We start from the raw sequence: 22,033 nt of genomic DNA on the forward strand, positions 1-22,033 counted from the left end.
AGCAATAAATGGGTGCTTCATATTTTTTTCTGGATTGTTGCCTTATTGTTAGGTTCTTCTTCTTCTTCTTCTTCTTCAAAATAATAATAATACAGTGGTGCCTCGCAAGACGAAATTAATCCGTTCCGTGAGGCTCTTCGTATAGCGGTTTTTTCGTCTTGCGAAGCAAGCCCATTGACAGCTTAGTGGATTAGTGCTATTAGCGGTTTAGCGGCTTTTAGCGGATCAGCTGATAAGCGGCTTAGGGCTTAGGAAAAGGGGGGAAAGGGAAAAAACCCTGCAGGAACTCGCAAGACATTTTCGTCTTGCGAAGCAAGCCCATAGGGAAATTCGTTTTGCGAAGCGCCTCCAAACGGAAAACCCTTTCGTCTAGCGGGTTTTCCGTCTTGTGAGGCGTTCGTCTTGCGGGGCACCACTGTAATAATAATAATAATAATAATAATAATAATAATAATAATAATGGAAGACTCTTGTAAATGTCTATCTATCATCTGTCTGTCTGTCTGTCTGTCTGTCTATCTATTATCTATCTATCATCTACCTATCTATCATCTATCTATCATCTAAGGGTCTGTAACAGGTTCTTGGGTAGCTGACAACACCAGTGTTGGAGGTTGGACTAGTTCAGTGGTTCTCAACCTGTGGGTCCCCAGATGCTGTTGGACTACAACTCCCATCATCCCTGAGCTCTGGCCTTACTAGCTAGGGGTGATGGGAGTTGTAATTAAACAACATCTGGGGACCCACAGGCTGAGAAATGCTGGACTAGATGATCCTCAGAGTTCATTCCAGCTTTGCAATTCTATGATTTCTGTGTTGGGAACCAGCTATGGAACTTTCCAGACCACCCTCCTCACTGGCCCTTCTCTGTGTCCTCCTTTGAGTGCTTCTCTCTGCCTGGAATGGATCTTTGAAATGGGCTAATTCCTCTTGCTTTCCTGGATTGAGAAATGTGACTAGAAGCCACCGACTTTTAACAAATGTTACTTACTCTTCAGTCATGTCGTATCATGGACTGGTTGGATGCAGTGGAATGGTGCGAGGAACCAGCTGGGGAACACCCCCCCCCCCCAAGGAAGAAGACTCAGAACCAGGGGAGTGGTGGTGGGACAACATGGAGTGGTCAGAGGGAGAAGACTGGGGAAAGGAGGTGTAGGAAGCTGAAGAGGCTTAGTGAGTGGGGTGAGTCTGTGGCAGAGAGAAGTCAAGAATCAGAGGAAGAAGCTAAAGCAGGAAAGGGAGGAGACCAAGAGGCAGGGATGATTCAGGCTGGTGAAGAGGCATGGGTGTCTTCCCCTTCCTGCTGTGACAAACTCATCCCCTTTGGTGTCCCAGAACCAGAAGAGGCATGGAAAGGGCAGAGGTGAAGTTGGCTTCACACAGGTGCAGTCTCAGATTGCTTGGGGGAAACCTTGGAGAGGAAGGGACTTTGGCCTTCAGTCTCAGCAACTGCTTCATGGGAGCAAGACCTGCCAGAGAAGAGATGCTGTGCTCATTACAGAGATCCTGTGTTTGATTGATATATATATATATATATATATATATATATATATATATATATATATATTGTCACCCACATTTGCTCTGGCCCACCTTGGCATGCAGACCCTGAAAGTGAATGCAGCCTTTAGGCTGAGAATTATTTCCTTCCTGGTGAGTGTTGGACTGGACCATTAAGACCTGGGTTCAGATCCTCCCTGTGCCATGAAACTCGCTGGGCTGTCTCTCAGCTTCGTTTCGTTGAAAGGACAAAATTGATATGAAGTCCTTAGCTGTTTGGGAGAGAGGCAGGGTGAAAAGGAAATTAAACAATAAATAAATATACCAAACTTCCTGTTTTGCAATTAGTAAGTTCATAAACTGTGTCACATCTCTTAAAAATTTAATTTTAGGACACATCATGGAGGGACTGGCTTTTCTGGTAGAAATGTTTGCCCACGAGTGACAAGTTGTTTTTGCATCGTCATCATTTTTTAAGCGAATTCATACAACCTTTGAAAGAGCAGTCTCAGTTAAGTAGCTGCCGTCTGATGTCAGATACACTGTGTCAGATACATATTGCACCTGCTATAACCAAAGTTTAAATTAAGACACAGTGTGTGACGTCAAAAGTACACATAAAAAAACATTTACAGCATTCGTACTATTCAAACTCTCTTTTTGTCTAGGATTTAACCCCGCTCCATTCCTGCCACCCCCCAAGTAATTTGAATCATTATGTGAAATAACTAATGTTGCAACCCTGTGTCCACTTTCACTGGATTCTGTTTCTTTAAGGTGAATGAAATTTCATTGCAAATAAAATGGTTAGGATGGGAAAGCATTTTTTACACTGATGTAAAAAAAATAAAAAATCCCTGCTGCAGAATTCTAAGGCTTGTTACTCAATGCTGATGCTCTGCTAATGGACTTCCACTGGTGCAACAGAACTTCCATTTCTTCTCCTCTTCCATGCAGGCCCCTGTGCTCCTCAAAATGTTTTCCAGAGATTTGGGGGGCTCCAGAGCAGCTATTGGGATGTGTAGGGAGAATGAACTCTGCTGGTGCTGTATTGGATACAACCCAGCAGCTGTCGTTTCCTTCCATGAATAGAACAGTTTACATTCACAGAGTGGGGCTCTCCCATCTGCCCCTCCCTTCTGTAGCCTGTGCTCACCTGAAAATCTGTGTCTGGAGGACTCTTGGGGACAGTGTGGGACATGGGCTTCAAATGTTGGGTGGGGGCTTGGTAGCCGTCTCCCACTTTCTTACCTGAAAGGAGGAATAGCTTAGGATCCAAGCTGAAGAAGAGAAGAGTTTGGATTTGATATCCCGCTTTATCACTACCTGAAGGAGTCTCAAAGCAGCTAACATTCTCCTTTCCCTTCCTCCCCCACAACAAACACTCTGTGAGGTGAGTGGGGCTGAGAGACTTCAGAGAAGTGTGACTAGCCCAAGGTCACCCAGCAGCTGCATGTGGAGGAGCGAACCCGGTTCCCCAGATTACGAGTCTATCGCTCTTAACCACTACACCACACTGGCTCTCAAGCTGGTATCCAAGAGGCTATTGAATTGCTTCTAAAAACAGCTTCAGATATGTCCTACCTACGTCAATAGCAGTTCGGCATCTACGTGTCAAAAAGATCATAGATCTGCCACGCATCTACTCAAACTACTGAAACTCAAGATGCAAATAGCTCAGAATCCTCTCTGCAGTATGTGTGCTCATTTGCCACGCATGATGTTCCGCACATGGCTATCCCACTTTGCTGCGTGGAAATGTTATCCTACTTGGAAATCTGGTATGCTTTTAAGTGGCCCTAAGTGGCAAGTTTAGGGCTGAGGCATTGGGCTCAGTTGCACAACAAAATAATTACATGTTTCCGCTATGTAGGTCAGCCAAAGATGTATGAGGCCAAGGCTTATTCTTTGCTTGTGTCTCTGGGAATAGTCACTCTACTGGGGAAAAAGGAAGACTGTGTGCCCGGAGTAGATTAACTTTGGCTTACTTGGTGTTCTGCCTCATATTTGTTGCAATGTTTTGCTTGCATAGACTCATTCTTGTTCTTTCAGCAGGTGTGGGTGAGGGACTTCTGGCCTTCAAAATGTTATTGGGTTCCCTACTCCCATCAGCACCATGTCCAGCGGTCAAATGGGAGTTGCAACATTTGATGGAGCACAAATTAGCCGCCTCTGTCCTTATATCAAGTTTCTCTCTTGTAGCTGTGGGGTGCACGTGTGTGTAAATCTCAGTTGGTCAACCTCCCAATTTATCATTCAGCCTCCAATTTAACATTCTGGGGGAGGGGTATTTATTCTGCTCTTGTTATCTGAAGCTTATCTTCTTTTTCATAAATCTTCCTCTTTCAAATAATTCTCAGTCTGTGAGACTGAGATTTATCCCTTGCTACCCATTAAGGATTTGTGTTTTCCTAATTGCACCTGGTTGTTGTTTTCTAATGCCCATGTAGCTATGAAAACCATTTGTGTAGTGAGAGTGCCAATTATTTTTTTCCAGGCATAATGATGGAAGTGGAAATGTGCGGTGCCTCACACACACTGCTCAGCAGGTTTGCAGATGTCCCATTGCTTTATGTATAAAGGAATTCTTGTACCTAATGCCAGGGGGGAAAGAGAGACCATTAAGGGGCAGATTATTTTGAAAAAGGGTGGTGCTTCAAATTTATATATTTTTGTGTCTTCTTTTTGTAATCAGTTACTTGCTTCCAAGGTAGGAGCGAATTGAAAAGAAAGCAAAGAGCTGCTCAATAATGGAAGACTTTGGAGTTGCATCTTTTTCATATCCACTCAATAACTTGTTCATTATCTTGGATATACAGAGGTGTGTGGCATTCAGAATTCACTGCAAGCAGGCAATGGCATGGAGGGAAATAATAGGCAAACAAGATGGTGTTGGAAGCCTTAGAATTGCTTGCTCTATAAACTTGATTGATTTTGCCTAGGATCTATGATAGGGTTGCAGTTCCTTCAGTTTTGTGCCCACTGGCTGTCATTGATCCTAAACACACTGGTGTGGCCTGAAGACACATAGGGTCCCAACTAAGTCATGACACACCACCCAAAGTATACAGGCTTCCCCAAGGAAATGCAGGTCTCTTCTATCAATGGCTCCCTCACTCTTGGCTCCAAGTCTAGAAATGTAGGAGCGCAGAAGTGGGGACTTCATGGTGGAGCATCTTGCGCAAAGTTTGCAAACAACAAAAATTCAATCTTCAGGGCCAACAGATAAATAAATGTCAGGTACATAAGGGACGCGGGTGGCGCTGTGGGTTAAACCACAGAGCCTAGGACTTGCCGGTCAGAAGGTCAGTGGTTTGAATCACCGCGACGAGGTGAGCTCCCATTGCTCGGTCCCTGCTCCTGCCAACCTAGCAGCTCAAAAGCATAAAGTGCAAGTAGATAAATAGGTACCGCTCCGGTGGGAAGGTAAACGGCATTTCCATGCGCTGCTCTGGTTTGCCAGAAGTGGTTTAGTCATGCTGGCCACATGACCCGGAAGCTGTATGCCGGCTCCCTCGGCCAATAAAGTGAGATGAGTGCCACAACCCCAGAGTCGGCCACGACTGGACCTAATGGTCAGGGGTCCCTTTACCTTTACCTTTTACGTAAAGCTTGCCTTTCCAAAACTGCTTGCGGTGCGTAAAATCATGACAATAGCTAGTCATGAAGGGAGTTTCATGTGTTGGTCCCTGTCACTGGCCCTGCCACACTGGTATGGATATGCAGGGAGTGGGGCTAATAATAATAATAATAATAATAATAGTAATAATAATAATTATTTATTATTTCTACCCTTCCTATCTGGCTGGGCTTCCCCAGCCACTCTGGGCAGCTTCCAACAAAATATTAAAATACAGTAATGGATCAAACATTAAAAGCTTCCCTAAACAGGGCTGCCTTCAGATGTCTTCTAAAAGTCTGGTAGTTGTTCTCTTTGACATCTGGTGGGAGGGCGTTCCACAGGGTGGGCGCCACTACCGAGAAGGCCCTCTGCCTGGTTCCCTGTAACTTGGCTTCTCGCAGTGAAGGAACCGCCAGAAGGCCCTTGGAGCTGGACCTCAGTGTCGGGGTAGAACGATGGGGGTGGAGACGCTCCTTCAGATATACTGTGTCCTACATTGGGGGCAGGGGCAGTAAGGAAATAAATCTGGAAATAAACCACTATCTGACTTTTAGGAGACATCTGAAGGCAGCCCTGTAGAAGAAAGATGTTAATGTTTGATGTTTTGTTGTGTTTTTAGTATTCTGTTGGGAGCTTCCCAGAGTGGCTGGGGCCACCCAGTCAGATGGGCAGCATACAAATAATCAAATTATTTTTATTAATTGCTTGAAAGTCTTCACATGGAAAACAGGCAAAGGGGGTTTATGTTACCTGACATTACGACTGCCGCAGCAGCCAACTCATATAATAGACAGGGGCAATCCATCCACCGCCACCATGCCCTGCCCCCCAGCACACCGCCATGCATTTCTGCCGCAGGAATGCCCTGGCTCTTGCCAAAGCCTGGGGGAATTGGGGCGTGCTTCAAAGTGTTGTTGCTCAGCTTCGCCCCCCGAGGGCGAGGGAAACTTGAGTGGCAATGTTGTATGTGGGAATTTGCAGCAAGAGCCAGGGTGTTCTGTAAAGCATTGCCTCCCTGTCGCCGCCAGCGGCAGAAGCGATCGGGCCATTTCTTGTACTTCTGCCGCCTGAGGTGAGTGCGTCACCCTGCCTCATGGGTGGGCCAGCTCTGATAATAGCGTTTCCTTGTAAAACAATTTGATAGTGTTGTTGTTGTTGTTACATGCTCTCAGAGCTTGGAATATCTGGGAAACAGATGTTTGAGCCTCAGTGATTTTGGCCTCTCCATTAGCTAATTGAAAACAACCTTCTCTCTGTTTATTTGTGTTATTTGGATGAATTGTCTGATATGGATGTAACAGATCAGCAACAATTAAACCGGGAGCTTGCACTGTCACTTTAAAGGCAGCTAAGGGGCAGTTTCAACCTAGCAATTTGAGAGCACATCAAAGTGCAAGTAGATAAATAGGTTCCGCTCCGGCGGGAAGGTAAACGGCTTTTCCGTGTGCTGCTCTGGTTCTCCAGAAGTGGCTTAGTCATGCTGCCCACATGACCCGGAAGCTGTACGCCGGCTCCCTCGGCCAATAAAGCGAGATGAGCACCACAACCCCAGAGTCGGTCACGACTGGACCTAATGGCCAGGGGTCCCTTTACCTTTACCTTAAGGGGCAGTTTGCTTTACATCAGGGGTCGGCCACCTTTTGGGGCCTGTGGGCACTTTTGCAAGGCAGGGGAACTATGGCTTGGTGGTAGCTCACATGCTCTGTGTGTTGAAAGCCCCAGCTTTGAATCACTGAGGTATCTCGAGTTATCTCAAAATTGAACTTGAGCAAGAGGGCTGAGGAAGGCTTCTGCCTGATATCCCAGACAGCTGCTCTCCGTCAGAGTATTCAGCACCGAGCAAAATGGACCAACGCTCTGACTTTGATTAAAGACATATCAAAAGTTTGGCCCCAAATATCTGAAAGATTTCTTCCTTCCCTGCATATTTCCTTGGCTGTTAAGATTGGCAGTGGGGTCATTTCTCAGTAGTCCTGCTGCCCTCAGAGGTTTGGGGTACGTGCGACTGCCTAAGAGAGGGGGCTTCTCTGTGGTAGCCCCTAAGCTCTGGGATTCACTCCCCACAGCAGTGTGCCTGGGACCTTCATTGTGAAGTTTTCATTGTGTGCTGATGATGCACCTCTGTACTTTACCTTTGACACGTGAGAGAGCTATCTTAGCACCCACCCTGTTCTCTTCATTGTAATCTGTTTTAATTGTTTTTAATGCTGTGGTTTTTAAATGGTTGCAACCCGTCCTGGGACCTTATAGTGAAGGGTGGATAAGAAATCTAATAAACAACAACAATAACAAGCAGTAATGTTCACATGATGGCCTTGGAGAGGCTAAGAGCGGCTTCTTTTCTGCTTGAGGAACACATTGCGTCCAGGATTATATGCATAACTTTTGTGTGTGAAGGCTGTGGTTTTCTTTAGCTCCCTTCCTTGTCTTCTTTTTGATTAGGAGGGTTACTGCCATGAGGGTTTGTGTCACATTTTCCGTATTGTTTGCAACTGCCCAGTTTCCCTTCAGGACAAAACTTACCAGATAACCCTAGTTAAATGCTTAACCCTTGTGTTACACTTTGCTCAGTTACATAATGCAAATTTACGGAGTTGGGGTGGGGGGTTGAGCTGGGAAGGGGGGGAATAGTGTGTTGCCATGAGAGCAGTCTTGTTCTATTTCAATCTTCTTTGGATACTTCAGAGATGGGGAACCTGTGGCTCTCCAAATGTTGCCGGATTGTTGTTGTTTAGTCGTTTAGTTGTGTCCGACTCTTTGTGACCCCATGGACCAGAGCACGCTAGGCACTCCTGTCTTCCACTGCCTCCCGCAGTTTGGTCAAACTCATGCTGGTAGCTTCGAGAACACTGTCCAACACTCTCATCCTCTGTCGTCCCCTTCTTATTGTGCCCTCAATCTTTCCCAACATCAGGGTCTTTTCCAGGGAGTCTTCTCTTCTCATGTGGTAGCCAAAGTCTTGGAACCTCAGCTTCAGGATCTGTCCTTTCAGTGAGCACTCAGGGCTGATTTCCTTCAGAATGGATAGGTTTGATCTTCTTGCAGTCCATGGGACTCTCAAGAGTCTCCTCCAGCACCATAATTCAAAAGCATCAATTCTTTGGCAATCAGCCTTCTTTATGGTCCAGCTCTCCCTTCCATACATCACTACTGGGAAAACCATAGCTTTAACTATACGGACCTTTGTTGGCAAGGTGATGTCTCTGCTTTTTAAGATTACAATGCCCATAATCCCTGAACATTGGCCATGCTGGGTTGTAGCCAATTCTACTTGGAGAAGACCCATTGAATTTAACGGCTCTGGCTAATTTTGGTCCATTAATTTTACAGTGGACCCTCCGGATACGAACTTAATTCATTCCTGGGGTCCATTCACATGCTGAAAATAACATAAATAGAGGTGCACTTCTGCACATGCATGCGCGGTGAAACCTGGAAGTATACACTTCCGGGTTTGCTGTAGCCGTAACCCAAAGATTCCTTATCCAGAGGGATACGTAAGTAGAGGTACAATTGTAATGGGTTTACTCAAAAATTTAGTTGGAAACAACCTGCTGGCTGGGACTGATGGGAGTTGGAGTCCAAAAGTCTCTCTGGATGGCCACAGCTTCCCTTTTCCTGAGCTACTGGATTATTTTAGCTTTGGGTTTCTTTGGCTATTTGAGCCCATTGCCGTTACCTTGCTGATAAAAGCATTGCAAGCAGTCCTATGCATTGGATTCAGTGCAACATCAGTTTCATAAGCTGTCTTATGACGACAGTCTGTTTGTCATTTTAGCGTTTGCATCTACATCCCTTAAAACAAGTGTAGTAACTTTGTAAGTTGCTTCATTCCACCACCACCCAACACAGGAATTAATAAATATTTATTCTGCACTTCCTCTCTAAGGAGACCAGAGTGCTGTATACTAAAACCAGGAAAACAGTACAAAATTGCACATATCCAGTATCCGTTTCACATTTCTCTGAGTGTATCTGGTGTGTTGCATGATATAGTAGGCAAATACCACTTCCTCTTTGTGTCACATCAGATAAAGAAGCAGTTGTGAAAGGGATAATTAATGTTAAAAGAAATAGTAATACCAGCTTTTAACCCTTAGGCTCCTTAGAAATAAGCCTTTGCAATTTCTAGGAGAAAAGCCTGAGTTAATGGTCTTATTCTGACCAGAACGTCTGTCTTCAAAACTGTTTTTTTAGATGAGTTTGCATTCCTTATTTGCTGACTTCCACTTTCCTCTCTGAGTAGAAAGAGAAGATTTTCCTGCAGTGGATCACTGTGGACTGAAACATCTGCAAATATTACAAGTCTGAGACTCTTCACAAACAATTGGCTTTGTTACTAGGACTGCCAAACCATTAAGGATGTTTTAAATCTGATTATCTGACTTTTAGAGACGTGGGTGGCGCTGTGGTCTAAACCACAGAGCCTAGGGCTTGCCGATCAGAAGGTCGGTGGTTCGAATCCCCGCGACAGGGTGAGCTCCCATTGTTCGGTCCCAGCTCCTGCCCACCTAGCAGTTCAAAAGCACATCAAAATGCAAGTAGATAAATAGGAATGCTCCCGCGGGAAGGTAAACAGTGTTAACCATGAGCTGCTCTGGTTTGCCAGAAGTGGCTAAGTCATGCTGGCCACATGATCCGGAAACTGTCTGCAGACAAACGCCGGCTCCCTCGGCCTATAGAGTGAGATGAGCGTGCAACCCCAGAGTCGTCCACAAAACGGTCAGGGGTACGTTTACCTTTACCATTTTTAATTGACTTTTAACTGATGAACCAGTCAATTAATACTCACATTCTACATACTCCAGGGACAAATCAGTGTTTTAGGCCTGCTATTCAGTGTTGCTCATCACTCTTCTTGGAACTTAAATGAGATGTTTAAATTCGATTTTCTTCCTTCTTTATTTTATGGACCTTCCTTCAACTGTACATTGCTGTGGCTACTTATTTAAACAGCAAGGCATCAGAAACAGCTACAATGACAGCCATAGTAAGGAGCGGAATATTTAAAGCTGCAATCTCATGCACATTAGAACTACTTTAATTGGAGTAACCCCTATTACACTCAGTAGGATTCGTCTACATGTAAATATGCATATGATCAGGCTGCGTGTGAAAGCTTTCATTTGCTTCTCATTAAGAGTGTGCTGATCTTTGTGAAATTCATTGCAAAAAAATGAAAAGGTTCTTGTATTTGTGCGGGTTGCTGTTGCTAGGAGCTACCATACAAGTATCAACAATGACATTGCAAGATGGCATGAGCAGGTAAAACACTCTACCCTTTTCTCTGTTTCCAGCTCTTAAAAAACCCAGGATGTACTGCTTAGTGCTCCACCTGCAGTCCAGTGCAGATTTACTTGCAAGCAGAGTGGCTATTTGTCCTACTTAACAGAGGGCAGCCTTCTACTAGAATAGCTGTCAAAGGACAGTCCTCTCTTTGAAGGCAACCTCAGTTTGGAAACTGCCCAGTCAAATCGTTAGAAGGGAGATCAGGAACCTTGAAGTTGTCCAACATTTAGTATCAGGACAGGCACGCAGGACAATACACATTGGTCTTCCCATTCTACAGTGGTACCTCGGGTTACAGACACTTCAGGTTACAAACGCTTCAGGTTACAGACTCCACTAAGTCAGAAATAGTACCTTGGGTTAAGAACTTTGCTTCAGGATGAGAACAGAAATCGCGGTGCGGCAGCAGCGGGAGGCCCCATTAGCTAAAGTGGTACCTCAGGTTAAGAACAGTTTCAGATCCAGAACGAATTAAGTTCTTAACTGTATTTCTGAATTTTCCTCTGTACATATCAATTAGCATACACAAACCTATGCAACTCTGCATGTTTTGCCTTCAATTCTTCTTCTTCTTCTTCTTCTTCGGGTAATGGATGGTGAGATACTGGTATTTCTTCACTTTTAGTGATGTATAAGTGGGCACCCTACCTGAGATTAATTCCCATTTAAAAAAAGGTAAAGGACCCCTGACAGTTAAGTCCAGTCGCAGACGACTCTGGGGTTGCGGCGCTCATCTTGCTTTACAGGCCGAGGGAGCCAGCGTTTGTCCACAGACAGTTTTTCCGAGTCATGTGGCCAGCATGACTAAGCCGCTTCTGGCGAAACCAGATCACGCACGGAAATGCCATTTACCTTCCCACCAGAGTGGTACCTACTTATCTACTTGCACTTTTTGGCATGCTTTCGAACTGCAAGGTTGGCAGGAGCTGGGACCGAACAATAGGAGCTCACCCCATTGTGGGAATTCAAACTGCCGACCTTCCAATCGGCAGGCCCAAGAGTCTCAGTGGTTTAGACCACAGCGCCACCCGCGTCCCATTACTTCCAAGTAATATGACTACGGATAATGTTGTTTGACCCAACTATGAGGGAGAGGAAGCGGAACGGGGCAAAACAATTATTTCACAACTCCAGGTCACCTCTGTGGCAGTGGGATGGGTGCAGAAGGATTCCCCCTCCCACTGGGCTGGGGGGGGGAATGAGTGGGATTCCTTCAAGACAGTAGTGGTTGGTAGGGCAGCAGTGCTTGCCTGACTTCCCATCACCAAAGCATGTTCTTCTTCATGGAGAGCACTTGTTGCGGTGGGGGCGGACAAGACACTCCAAAGTTGTGGGGCGGGCTAATTGATCATTGGCCACTGTTGTGATTGGGCTTCCCTTGTTGTTGGGATGAAGTTAATGTTGCCATTCTGTGATTGACAGCCAGAAATGTTAAAACTCCCTGCATGAAGCCTAGAGCTTCCTCTTTTCGCTCCGTGCATCGGATTGCCCCTCCCCCCTCCCTATATTTAGGGTTGTTTGCATTGACCTTTCTATGCCTGTCATGGGGTCGCCTGCTCTTGGGGCAGGGGCCCAGTAGGAATTTTGTCCATTTGGCTGATTGGCTGGTGCCATTTGGTTTTTGCCTACTGTGTAGCAAATCGTCACAACTTGTAAGGTTGTGGTTAGGCATTGGTTTAGGGTTTGGTTGGTTGAGGGGCATGGATTGGCTGTGCCTGCCCCTCTAATGCTGCTGCTGCAAGGAATACAGGGGCTAACCATTGCTTTTGTCCGAACCCTGTCAAGGGGCTAGGGCCACGCAAGAGCCCCTGGTTGCATTTGGGGAGGGCTGAGGGCAGGTTCCCTGCTCCGTCGCTACCCCCAAATGTATTCCCCTTTTCTGACTTTCGCAGACTTGTGAAATGTCAGTCTGTACCCCACTAGGGGGCAGATAGTCGCAACCAATGCCTAAGCAACCACTCACATTTTTGTATTTTAATAAAGTTGTGGCCAGAAATTATGCCAAAAACCTTAAACAAAATTTCTGTGTGATGTGTGAGTTATTTGGGGTGGCTTGGGGACCTCGACACACAATGGACCATGGATGAAATACTCTTGTTTCTTGTTACCCTGTTGTGATCTGTTTGGTGAGAGAGGAACCACAACGACAGGCTGGAGATGTAATGCCAACGCCAGCCGCTCTGTGGCTCATTTCCTTGCTCAACTAATAAAGGAGCAGAGTAGGAGCGCTCTGCCTTTGTGCGCACCAGCATGCAGCTGATATGCATATTTGCTTAACTATGATTTATGGCTTAACATGCATTCAGATGCCACCATTACATGGTCAAAATTAACATGGTTAAGGCAAGCCAAGGGGGAAATCTTGCAGTACAGATAGATTGGCAGAGTTTAAGCCCCATGCTAGGCCTTTGTTCTCTTTTGTGCTTTCTAGCCAGAAAAGCCATTTATGCGTTCACATTTCATTTAAGATTATGAAAGATCATCTTACCCCTTATATGCCCAGTCAATCACTCCTCTCTGCAGGTGAGGGCCTCCCACAGATAACCCACTTTATCAGGAGTTCTGTTCTGCACAGAACCTTTTCATGTTCTGGCACCTACACTTTGGAATTCCCTCTCCTTCAGTATTAGGCAGACTTTGTCTATCCAGTGTGTATCTGCATTGGAACTGTGTTCAGATGTTTTATCGCTTATGCGGATGCCACCCTGGCCTCCTTTGGAAGGAAGCAGTGCCAGATTTACGTATAAGCTAAACAAGCTATAGCTTAGGGCCCCACTCTCTTGGGGGCCCCAAAAAAACTAAAAGGGAAAAAAAACCCTGGATATACATTTCCAAAATATAAGATAAAAAAACAAATAAAATAAAACCTACAAACAGCAACGGTGTTTTGTGTTGTTTGGGCTCCTATGATGTAAGTAATGGGCCCCGCCTGCTAGCCTGCTCCCTAAAATATCACTGGTTTACTCATTTCTATATATAGGGTGCCTACATTCTGCATGTGCAAATGGCTTTAGATACCTATTAGGTTAAGGTTACCAGATTTTTTTCAATGAATCTGGGGTCCTTTTTAACTTCCTACTAAATAGATGGATTTTGTCAGGGGACTGATTTGTAAATCTGGGGACTGTCCCCGGGAAACGGGTACATCTGGTAACCTTAATTTGAAGGCATTCTGTGCACACAATAGGCCAGCTAGATAGAGTCAGCTAGATACATAGTGTTGTGGGCCAAAAATGGCTTATCTTCTGAGTTTACGCCAATAAAACTCAGAGACAAGAGGAGTTAGGAGTCCATTGTTGTTTATTGCTAGGCAATAGGTTACAGTTGAATTGTTTCGCAAAACTGCAATCCCACTCAAGGGTCGGTGTGGTGGTATTTATAACATTTCCAAAAAAGGATTTCAATTTTCACCAATCATGTACATCATGACCTCATTTCATGTTTAATACACATGCGCAATAAGCATTAGCAGTTTCTGTTGATTCAGCTTTGATTCCCAGCACTCTCTGTTATAATACTAACTTCTGTTACATTGTGTTAGTATGCATGTTGGGAACCTGTGTTATGTGTATCCATTTGCACCATGTATCAACTTATGTTCTAACTTATGAACAGTATCTTTGTGATTCACATATTAGCTGTACTTCTTCCCCAATGGGGGGCGGCAACTTGCGAAAACCATCAGTTTCATAAAGCAACGTGTTACCATAACTTCTCTATTAGAAGCACACTCAAGGATTTATAGGGGTTCACATTATCCTATTTATTGTGGCTCTTTGAGCTGTCACCACCACAATAGGACAAAAACCTTTGGTATTTAGGCTGTGGGATGTTAGGCTGCTGAACGGAAAATAATACAGTGGATGCTTGGGTCGCAAACATGATCCATGTGGGATGCACATTTGCAACCCGCAGCTGCGCTTCTGCGCACGCGCGGGTTGTGATTTGGTGCTTCTGCACATGCGCAAAGCGCGATTTAGTGCTTTTGCGCATGCGCAACCCCCCCAAACCCAGAAGTAACCCGTTCCGGTACTTCCGGGTTTCAGTGGGTCCATAACCCAGAAAAACACAACGTGAAGCGTCTGTAACCTGAGGTATGACTGTAAAGTGCAACTGACTTTCGGGGTTGGTGTGTTGTGCGACAAGCACACAGAGTGCAATGAGACTGAGTGTTTGTGGGTTGCGAGGGACGCTCGGTTAATTTCATTGTACACAGGTTGTACATTGACAATAAAGGTATTATTATTATTATTATTTGTCTTTCACGTAGGTAAGGCTGTGGTTGTGGGAATCATTACAGCAAACGCAACATCTGCATCATAAGGAACGGAGTTGTTCAGCTACCTGCTGACAGGAGAAGGGGTTGACAAGAAAATGTTAAGGTTTTGAATCATCAAGGCCTACGTTATCAAAGCCTCAAGCATTTATACTGAAGGTTTGTTTATTGTCAGTGGCGCCTAAGGCAACCTTTTATAGCCTTGTAAGCTGGTTGGCTTTAATTAACGATGCACATGAGAAGGCTGCATGCAGCATGCCAATGTTTGGCAGGCGTAATTAACACTCGATACACCTAGACAGGGTGGCAGACTCTGTAATTAATAGAGGCTCCTGTCTGTTCACCACGGGCCCAGAATCCAGATCTAAGTGCTCCCTATGGAGTTTTGATTTGGGGACCTGGGAGATAGGAAGCCAAATTAATGATGCTAATTCTCTGGGTCTTTGTCATGGCAGATGGGAGCAACAGATATCACCTAGGGAGAATGCTTGTGGTAGGTCATCACAAGAAATACTTATCTGAGGAGAGGAGAGTTTTCTGTAAAAGATCGCTATGTTAAGATAATGAAAGAAAGAAAAAGTAAGTAAGAACCTTCCCCCCACAAATGACATTTGCTTATTTTGGAAATATATAGCCATCAAACAAGATATTCAGGTCCAGCCAATGAAAGAGAAACTGTAAGCTGCTCAGCAGACCTTAGTAGAATTGCTAGCTATCTCTTTATCTGTTTTGTTTCTCCAAGGTTGATCCTGTCAGCATCTGCAAAGGCCTGCTATTGTCCCAATAGCAGCTGCTTGTTTCCGGGTTTTTATCCACTGGTGTGGTGAGGTTATTGATGTTGAAGTCTGTTACTCAGTTTGGTTAAGTTTATTATTGCCGTTTTCTGTTTTAGAAGTACAGAAGTGTCCTTGTCCTGTTGATGTTGGTAGGGTTATATTTAGCAATGTCGTTCCCTGTTTCTGTCCCAGCATTCTCGTCTCAGTTTTTACTTGACCCGATGGAAGACTTGGGTGCAGATGTGCAGGTCTGGGTCAATTTGCCAGACCATCGTTTTGTTGTGATGCCATAACAAACACTGAACTGGAGCACCGACCCAGTTCACTTGCTTTATTTACCTTAACAGCAGTCGATTAAAAGGAGTTCAAAATAGTTAGTTGTTTGAATGTTTGTTTTTACTTCAGCAGCATGTTTGTTAATGGATCTTTAATGATAAATGTGTGCACAGTATGGGGAACCCTGAATAATATTTGAGATTTGTTTTTTCCCCATATGAGAGGTATGAAGGGTTATAATAACAGTTAAGTTCAAAAAGAAATAAATAAAATTGGCTTGGATGTAGACTAAAGCAGTGCATTTTTCCTGGGGGACGCAGGGGTACGCATACCCCTAAACATTTTGTGAATCTTTGTACTTTTGTCCATTTACTGTATTTATTTCCCCCATTTTGAACTATAAAATGGTGATTTTCTTGAGTCAAAATCAGAGTACCCCTAAACATTTTTTAAGGAAAAAAAGAACTGGACTAAAGTATGGACAACTTGCTGATTTGCTACCAGCCATGTTCAAGGTGTTACTATTAGTCTATAAAGCCTTTAACAACTTGGGGCCAGTTTAATTACCTGCAGTTTAAAAAAAAAGGGAAAGGATCCCTGGACGGTTAAGTCCAGTCAAAGGTGACTATGGGGTGTAGCGCTCATCTCGCTTTCAGGCTGAGGGAGCCAGCGTTTGTCCACAGACAGCTTTCTGGGTCATGTGGCCAGCAGGACTAAACCACTTCTAGCACAATGGAACACCGTGACAGAGCACATAGAAATGCCGTTTACCTTCCCGCCACAGCGGTACCTATTTATCTACTCACACTGGTGTGCTTTCAAAACTGCTAGGTTGGCAGGAGCTGGCACAGAGCAATGGGAGCTCACCCCGTAGTGGGGATTTGAACTGCCGACCTTCCAATTGGCAAGCCCAAAAGGCTCAGTGGTTTGGACCACAGCTCCACCGATGTCACTTTACATATGCCCACTCAACCACTTTGATTGGTGGAATTGGCATTACCTCAGGTGCCACATCATACCTATTTGGCATTTGTAGGAACCTGATTGTTTAGTGGGGCAGCACCTGCACTTTGGAACTCCTTGCCTGTTGAGCTCAAGCAGATGGCTTAACTCTACTCTTTTTGGCACCCGCTAAAAACATTCCTGTTTAGAGCCAGTGTGGTACAGTGGTTAAGAGCGGTAGTCTTGTAATCTGGGGAACCGGGTTCGCTTCCCCACTCCTCCACATGCAGCTGCTGGGTGACCTTGGGCCAGTCAGACTTCTCTGAAGTCTCTCAGCCCCACTCACCTCACAGAGTGTTTGTTGTGGGGGAGGAAGGAAAAGGAGAATGTTAGCCGCTTTGAGACTCCTTAGGGAAGTGATAAAGCGGGATATCAAATCCAAACTCTTCTTCTTCTTCTTCTTCTTCTTCTTCTTCTTCTTCTTCTTCTTCTTCTTCTTCTTCTTCTTGCCTATTGAGCTCAAGCAGATGCCTTAACTCTACTCTTTTTGGCACCCGCTAAAAACATTCCTGTCTAGACAAGCCAGTGCTTAGAAAATTGAGGTAACTTTAATCTTTTGAATGTTTTAAAGTAGAGATGTTATTTTATTTTACTGTCTTTTGCAAGCTGCTTTGAGGGTTTGTTTGTTTGTTTGTTTACAATCAAGCGGTGTATAAATTTTATGAAATAAAATATAGTAAAATTCCATTTCTTTTGCATTTGGATTTGTTTCAGTTCAGCATATGATACCAAAACAAGGCAGAAGGTGGCAGTCAAGAAGCTTTCAAGACCTTTCCAGTCCCTTATTCACGCCAGAAGAACCTACCGGGAGCTTAGATTACTGAAGCACATGAAACATGAAAACGTGAGTGGAACAGGCTGTGCGAATTGCGAATATTGAGCTTGTAATTCATCTAATCATTTAGTTTTATTAAAATGGTCATCGGTTAGACACAACTAACTTCATTAGGTTTTGGCATACCTTATCCCGTGCTGGGCTGCCATAATCCTTCATTTTAGATTTGAAACTGCTAAGTAGAGATAACTGTGCCTCATGCATTTCTCCAGATAAAATGAAAACCCCTCTTCTTCTGTTTCAGGTTATAGGATTACTAGATGTTTTCACACCTGCGGCATCAATAGAAAATTTTAATGAAGTGTAAGTAACATTTGACCTAAACTTGTTGGTGAGCTGCTAAGATAAACGGCCAGCCCGAGTTATGCACGCCTAAGTCTTGTTTTTTCCTATAGAAAGCATGTGCTCACCTGTCTTCTGCAGATGTCTATAGGCCCTGAAAGCAGTAGCAGGCAGTGTTGGGGTTGTGGGGCTGCGTTGCTTGCCCAACCTTCCTGCAGCCGGATTGTTTCAGTACAATGGTACCTCCAGTTGCGAACAGGATCTGTTCCGGAGGTCCGGCCGCATGCTGAGGAATTTGCAACCGGAAGAGCGCTTCTGTGGCGCGGTTTAGCGCTTCTGCGCATGCGCGCATGGCGAAACCCGGGGAAATACTTCCGGATTTGCTGCATTCATATCCCGAAGTTTACGTATCCAGAGGGATATGTAAGCGGAGGTACGACTGTCTACGGGATGGAAAGGTGAAGGGCGAGATGGCAGCAGGGTCAGTGCAGTGTAGTTGGGATGCTAAGGCATTTCTACAGCACCAACCTTGCCGTCACCTCACCTCTCCACATCCCATAATGCTTCAGGAACCTGGCCTGTGGGAGGTCAGGTGAACAACACAGCCGCTCAGATTCCACTGTTGTTCACTTCATCTGAACCAGGGCTGGAGAAGGTGCTGTTTAAAATGTACAGCAAGTACCTGCAATGTGTGGTGTGTGTGTGTGCTTTGTATGGGACAAGAATGGGGAACCTTTGGATCTTGCGACCTCAAGTCCCACCCGTCCATTCAGCGTGGCCAGTTGCCAGGGATGATGGCAGTTGTTTTTCAACACCATCTTCAGGGCAACAGGCTTCCCATACTCCGTATAGACAGAACTATTTACTGTGTCATAACAATGGTGACTAAGAACTGGCGCCTGAGTTCCCTCTCAGCTTTTTTCTTTTTGTGTTGTGTCTTTTAGATTGTAAGCCTGAGGGCAGGGGGCAGGGACTATTGATCTTTGTAAGATGCTCTAGGAGCCTCCTTCTCTAAAGCATGGAGCGTAACTGCTTTAAATGAATAAACATAGGATATTGATCTCTTGTCTGTACGTTATCTAGTGCTTGTTTATTTATTTAAATTTATTTGTTTATTTTGGGGAAGTATGTTCACGCAGGTGGCGCTGTGGGTTAAAGCCTCAGCGCCTAGGGCTTGCCGATCGAAAGGTCGGCGGTTCGAATCCCTGCGGCGGGGTGCGCTCCCACTGCTCGGTCCCAGCGCCTGCCAACCTAGCAGTTCGAAAGCACCTCCGGGTGCAAGTAGATAAATAGGGACCGCTTACCAGCGGGAAGGTAAACGGCGTTTCCGTGTGCGGCTCTGGCTCTGGCTCTGGCTCTGGCCAGAGCAGCGATGTCACGCTGGCCACGTGACCCGGAAGTGTCTCCGGACAGCGCTGGCCCCTGGCCTCTTAAGTGAGATGGGCGCACAACCCCAGAGTCTGTCAAGACTGGCCCGTACGGGCAGGGGTACCTTTACTTTACCTTTATGTTCCCCCATGCTACTGTACTCAACAGTATCTGTAACCTCCTTGGCCTTCGTTGATCAACTTTCATATACTTGGCTTAATCCTGCACTGAACTCTGTTGGTAGGAGCCAAAGTTTTGCTTCCTCCCATGGGTGTGCCCCTGCAGTTCCAGATGCTGAGTTCAGTTTCCCTTAGCCACGGTTTGTGACAACTGAGTCTTCATATTTTTCCCATTCCTCAATCTTGTGACCATATAAAATGCATGAAAGACCCATTTTTACTAGTGTCTTTCAGCACCTCACCACAATACTGGGGGGGGGAAAAGACTTGGATGTCATCTGAATGCTTTGTATTTACAGGTATCTTGTCACAAATTTAATGGGTGCTGACCTGAATAACATTGTGAAGTGCCAGAAACTGACAGACGACCATATACAGTTTCTTATATATCAGTTACTACGAGGGCTTAAGGTAAAACCTATGGAGGGAGGGTAAAAAAACATACTTGAGCTGTACCACAGGATGAAACATCTCTTAAGATAATGCCTGCTGCTCATGTTACTTGTATGTTCTTATTATGTATTCTACAAAAGCCTTGCCCAACAGAAAATACTTCTTGGGTAAGCACTCATAGGTTTTCCCATAACTGCTTGTGTTTAAAACAACATTTTAACCCCTAGTTAATTGATTTGATCAAACCTGTTCAGTTAATCAAAATATTGGTTAAACACTGCAGCTCAATGTGCCACACAGATGTCAGCAGTGCTGAAATCATAATTCGTGGATTAATGGGATTTGTAAGTTCCTCTATAATTGGCACATATGTTTAAGTTTTGCTGCTTTAGCGACAGGAGAAATGATAGCGAAGGAGCCCTGGTGTCAGAGGCAAACTATGTTACAAACAGTGTGTCTGGAAGGGCCTTTAAACTTGCAAAAATTACAGACTGAATTGCAAAACACCAGCAGCTTTTCTTATTGGTGCGTTTGCTCCTTACGTACATCACTGAACATTTGCCACATAGGTGGGAATACAGGCTAACCTTTATCCCTTTGTACTGTAGAACAAAAACACCTGTCTGAGTGGATGACAGCTAATACCTATCATTAATCACTTGCATTTGACTTTGTTGTCTGACCTCACCTATTTTCTTTTTATTTAACAGTATATTCATTCGGCTGGAATCATTCACCGGGTACGTTGCACTGGGGATATAATGCACTGTGAGCACGTCATTGGTTTGGCTTGCTGCTCTGATATAGTTGCAAGACTGTTTTTACCTCATTTGTTTTAGCCCTGTTTTAATGCTCTTAACTTTTTTGTTCTGGTGCAGGACCTGAAGCCTAGTAACCTAGCTGTCAATGAAGACTGCGAATTAAGGGTAGGATTCATGCTATTTTGATTATTTTGGTACATTTTGAACCAAGAACAACACAAGAGTGGTGCCTGTTGTCATGCCAGCATCTGTTATTAATGGTTGTTCTGGTAAAAAACTAAATTGTAAACCTGACCAATTTAAAACTGATCAGGGAGCTCTCTGAATAAATGAGCAACTATAGAAGTTTTGGTCCTTTCGTTAGGGCAGTATTTCTACAGTAACTGCTCACAAGAAGTGTTGCATCCATTTCAGGCCCTGGATGAAATAGTAGGTGCTGCAGATATCAAGCAACTACTTGCAGTTTGGAACTAGGATTTTAAAAAGGAAGATGTGTATTAACTAACAGTGCAGTCCTTATTCTGCTCCGAAATAAGTCCTGTTCAATGGAGTTTACTCCCAGATAATTTGAATTTAGGATTACAGGCTAAACTGTGCCATAGTAATGGACACACCAACAGAGTGGGGCCATCTCTGAGTCTAACCTGACAGTTTATAAGACCTTATTGTTTGTACTGGTGTTGCCCTATTAGGGCTGCAGGTGGCGCTGTGGTCTAAACCACTGAGCCTCTAGGGCTTGCCGATCAGAAGGTGGTGGTTCGAATCTGCACAACGGGGTGAGCTCCCGTTGCTCTATCCCAGCTCCTGCCAGCCTAGCAGTTCGAAAGCACACCAGTGCAAGTAGATAAATAGGTACCGCTGTGGCGGGAAGGTAAAGAGCGTTCCCGTGCGCTCTGGTTTCTGTCACAGTGTTCCGTTGTGCCAGAAGCCGCTTAGTCATTCTGGCCACATGGCCCGGAAAGCTGTCTGTGAACAAACGCTGGCTCCCTTGGCCTGAAAGCGAGATGAGCACTGCATCCCCGTAGTCGCCTTTGAGTGGACTGAACCGTCCAGGGGTCCTTTACATTTTACCTTTTTAGATGCTCCTATTTCTGATTTTTTTCAAGTTAACATATCATCCTACATTGAGAAATCCTGGTTAATTATATTCATATCCTACTTTTCGTTCTGTAAAGCAAGAGAAGACATCTTCTATTTATTTATACATTGTAGATTTTTTAATTTGCTCTATCCCAATCAGTTATAAGAAGAAATGCAAACATAAAATTGTTCATGTAGTGTTCAAAGCAGCAGCTGACAATGCCCATTGAGTAGTTATTACTCCACCTACTGTTGCATCGCAGCATGAGAAATGGTCTCACAGCCACCAGAATTGTGTGGAGAGGGATGCTATCCTTGCAATACCCTCCTGCTATGGGGACCGTATCCTGGATGGAAACTATATTATGAAGCAACCTGCAGACCACTGCAAATG

The 22,033-nt window shown here is 44.8% G+C and overlaps 1 protein-coding gene across 2 annotated transcripts in view; it reads left to right on the top strand.

Annotated features, from left to right (window-relative positions):
* The window catches only part of MAPK11 (mitogen-activated protein kinase 11), a 56,971-nt gene that overhangs the window by 16,902 nt on the left and 18,036 nt on the right, over nucleotides 1–22,033 (top strand). For both annotated transcript variants that reach the window (XM_079994373.1, XM_079994372.1), the window contains exons 2-6: nucleotides 17,456–17,585; nucleotides 17,821–17,879; nucleotides 19,705–19,816; nucleotides 20,509–20,538; nucleotides 20,677–20,724. In XM_079994373.1, coding sequence (XP_079850499.1) covers nucleotides 17,456–17,585; nucleotides 17,821–17,879; nucleotides 19,705–19,816; nucleotides 20,509–20,538; nucleotides 20,677–20,724 — 379 coding nt within the window. The remainder of the gene's footprint in view (nucleotides 1–17,455; nucleotides 17,586–17,820; nucleotides 17,880–19,704; nucleotides 19,817–20,508; nucleotides 20,539–20,676; nucleotides 20,725–22,033) is intronic.

Source organism: Podarcis cretensis (genome assembly GCF_951804945.1).
Source record: "Podarcis cretensis genome assembly, chromosome: 10".
Taxonomy (NCBI): domain Eukaryota; kingdom Metazoa; phylum Chordata; class Lepidosauria; order Squamata; family Lacertidae; genus Podarcis; species Podarcis cretensis.